This window comes from Vombatus ursinus, unplaced genomic scaffold (genome assembly GCF_900497805.2).
Source record: "Vombatus ursinus unplaced genomic scaffold, bare-nosed wombat genome assembly UNPS02015089.1, whole genome shotgun sequence".
NCBI lineage: Eukaryota > Metazoa > Chordata > Mammalia > Diprotodontia > Vombatidae > Vombatus > Vombatus ursinus.
Window position 1 is genome coordinate 1,313,440 of NW_020954867.1, and position 3,101 is coordinate 1,316,540.

Consider the following 3,101-nt stretch of genomic DNA (forward strand, 5'->3'; position numbering starts at 1 on the left):
ATGTGAGAGGGCCATTGGTACTCCGTGTAGTGAAGAGTGTATCTCTGCACAATGCTAACCATTGTGTCATCCAAGGATATTCCCATCCCCACGATGGGAAACTAAGCAAAAGGTGGGACTGTATAGAGAAACTGATTCTGCTTCCAAGCCATAGGTCACCACGATATGACTTCAGAAAGAACTTACATCCATTGTTTTTAATGTTTACGGTAATTACATTTATCTAAGCAACTTGCATACGTACTCAGTTGTAAGACTTTTAACTAAATTTCTGTAACAAACATGCTGTTTTTCTTTTTTATACCAAGAACACTACAGAATTAATGCAGAGTTCTAAAGATAATCTAGTACACTAAGTTTTAAGTCTTCACTCTTTGTGCTGTTATTTCTAGCACAGTAAGCACAGTCTTTCATATGTTTAAAAACTGGAATCTTAAGTTGTTACCACGTCAGTTGGCATGCACACAGAAGTCATAAAAAAAAGTTTAAATTAACAACTTTCAAACCCTGGGGAGGGAAAAATCCTAAAAGTGCACAATTGTGAGTATTTACAATTATCAAAATGTCAAAACCTCCTAAAGATTGTTCATGAAATCTTCGAAAATGAGATCTCAAAGCAGTATTTTCAAAATGAAAAAGTAACAAAAAAGGCATATTCACAATTTCTCCAACACTTGTGTCAACCATTTAATTTTTTTCACTTATAAAATGAAACAAAAAACTGGACACCATGTTTCATTCTTTCAGTTAATATTCACAATTATGGTGGCTACAATTGCCCAGAGCCAGTTTATACTGAAATTAAATTCTTTACATCAAGTAAACGGTTGCCCACAACTGCTGGCAAGTGCACAAATGAACTAAAACTTCTATGTTTGGGGAGCAATAAATTCTACTCCAACGATCTGCCCCACTTCATCTGTTCTCTTCATGCTCAGAAATCCCTGAGGGTTGAGACTTACTGTCCCTGCCCACTGGAAGTGGCTACTGGCTGGGCCACATTCTGTTTTATTGCTGTCCAGTCAAACGTATAGTCATATTGGTGGTTCAGAGTCTTGAAAAGGGCACGGAATAGTTGCTTCAGGTACAAATAATCTGGTGCTTCTTCAAATCGTAGGCCCCTGCAATAGTTGAGATACATGGCAAATTCTGCTGGGAACCCCTTACACAAACTCTCCACCGAGGTGGACAACTTTTTCTCGCTTATCTTCTCGTACTTTTGTTTCTTTGTCGCAGCGTTGAGCCCCTGCCAGGGTAGGCTGGTTCTATTAAAATACATGAGCACGTACCCGAGGGACTCCATGTCATCCCCGCGGCTCTGCTCAATGCCCAGGTGCGCATTGATGCTGGCATACCTGACAGTGCCAGTGAGGTTTTTATCTTCCCTGTAGGGGATATGCTGCTTGGTTTTGGTGTCTCGGTACTTTTTGGCCAAACCGAAGTCAATCAGGAACAGCTTATTGACGTGGCGGCCGGTGCCCATGAGGAAGTTGTCCGGCTTGATGTCCCTGTGGATGAAGTTCTTGGCATGCACATACTCCACCCTGCTGATCATCTGGTCGGCCAGCATGAGCACGGTTTTCATGGTGAACTTGCGGGAGCAGAAATTGAAGAGGTCTTCGAGGCTGGGGCCCAGCAGGTCCATGACCAGCACGTTGTAGCCTTTATCCCGGCCGTACCAGCGGATGTGCGGGATGCCCACGCCGCCCTGCAGGGCCTTGTACAGCTTGCTCTCGTGCAGCAGCCGGGGCGAGCTGGCCTTCTGCGACTCCAGCTTGACCGCCACCTCCTCGCCGTTGGAAACGTTGACCGCCAGGTAGATTTTCCCGAAGGAGCCGGCCCCGATCTTCTTCAGCAGCTTGTATTTCCCTCCGAAAATTAATTCGGCGCTCTTGGTGCTTTTCTTGCTGGCCACAGACATGATCAGGCGATGGAAGGAGGCGAGGCGGGGAGCCTGGGGCGGTGGCTGAGCGGCGGGGATCAGCGGTGACCGGGATGCTTGGGCTGAGGGCTGCCTGGAGGAGGCGGCAGCGGCAGCCGCAGCGGCAGCGGCGTGTGCGGGCCCTGCCCCGGCCCCTCACCGCGGGCCTTGGGGGGGCGGCTCCGAGGCCTTAAGATCAGCAGCCTCAGCCGGAATGCTTCTAGGGGACGTCCTGGGGCTGAAAAAAGCCGGGGAGTGGGTGGTCGCTCTCCTTCCGGCTTGCTGCCACCTCCACCGACTGCCACCGGCCTGCTAGCTCCAAGGTCACTCTACCGTGGCGGCCATCTTGGTCCTCTGGTTGAACTAGATCCATTTGTAAGAACACGCCCTCCCCCGCCCCCAGCGCAGCCCCCTAGGCCGTAAATGCGGGGCCAAGTCTGAGGGCAGGCGAGGGTGTAGTGGGGGAGGGGGAGCTGCGAGGGGAGGGGGAGCTGCGGGGGGCGGACCATACAGCCTGGGAAAGTGTGCGCCTGGAGGCTGTGTTGTTACCAGGGCTGCTCTGGTTTGGTTTTCTCAATTTCCTCTAGGTGCTCCTGAAACAACTAGCTCACAGAGCTAGAGGTGGGATAGACTTTGCACAACATCCAGCCCAATCCCTCTTTTTGCAGATGAGGAAACTCAGACCCAGAGAGTTAAGTATTTTTTTTTTTTAAGTACTGATTGCTTTCAAAAGGAAAGGATATTTGGGAGCTTTTTAGTTAACTAAGCACTGGTATGTGATTAAACCTAGTTGCATTTGAAGGCACAGATACATAAAGGGCTTGACTAGGAGAGTGGAATAGGACTAAAAAATAATAGTGTAGAAAAGTGCTGCCTTCCCTTTGAGGTACCAAAGAAGGACACTGGAAGTGGAAAGATGGGGCAAGATGTATTATGGAAGTGAACCTTGCTCTTTAACAGAATCATCCCCATTTCTTACTTACCACCCGTTGATTAAATAATGATTAATTAAAATTATAATTAAATTAATTAAAAACATTCAATTTTGATTAAATGTTGATATCTATGTGTATATATGTGTGTACATATACACATATACATAACGTATGTGTGTTCTCATAGGGTAGGAGGCAAAGAAATCTATTTATCCAAGTCAGTGATGTTGTTGTTCACTTGTTTA

General features: G+C 47.1%; 1 protein-coding gene across 1 annotated transcript; it reads right to left on the bottom strand.

Moving 5' to 3' along the window:
• Window positions 1–958: 958 nt before the first annotated feature.
• On the bottom strand, window positions 959–1,921 carry LOC114031167 (casein kinase I-like). Its single transcript, XM_027846184.1, has one exon. It carries the CDS (start codon window positions 1,919–1,921, stop codon window positions 959–961), a length of 963 nt encoding a protein of 320 aa, XP_027701985.1.
• Between the last annotated feature and the right edge of the window lie 1,180 nt (window positions 1,922–3,101).

What these genes read in the sequence shown, in the direction of transcription:
- LOC114031167 (XM_027846184.1), bottom strand. Translation starts at nt 1,921, where the DNA reads ATGTCTGTGGCCAGCAAGAAAAGCACCAAGAGCGCCGAATTAATTTTC.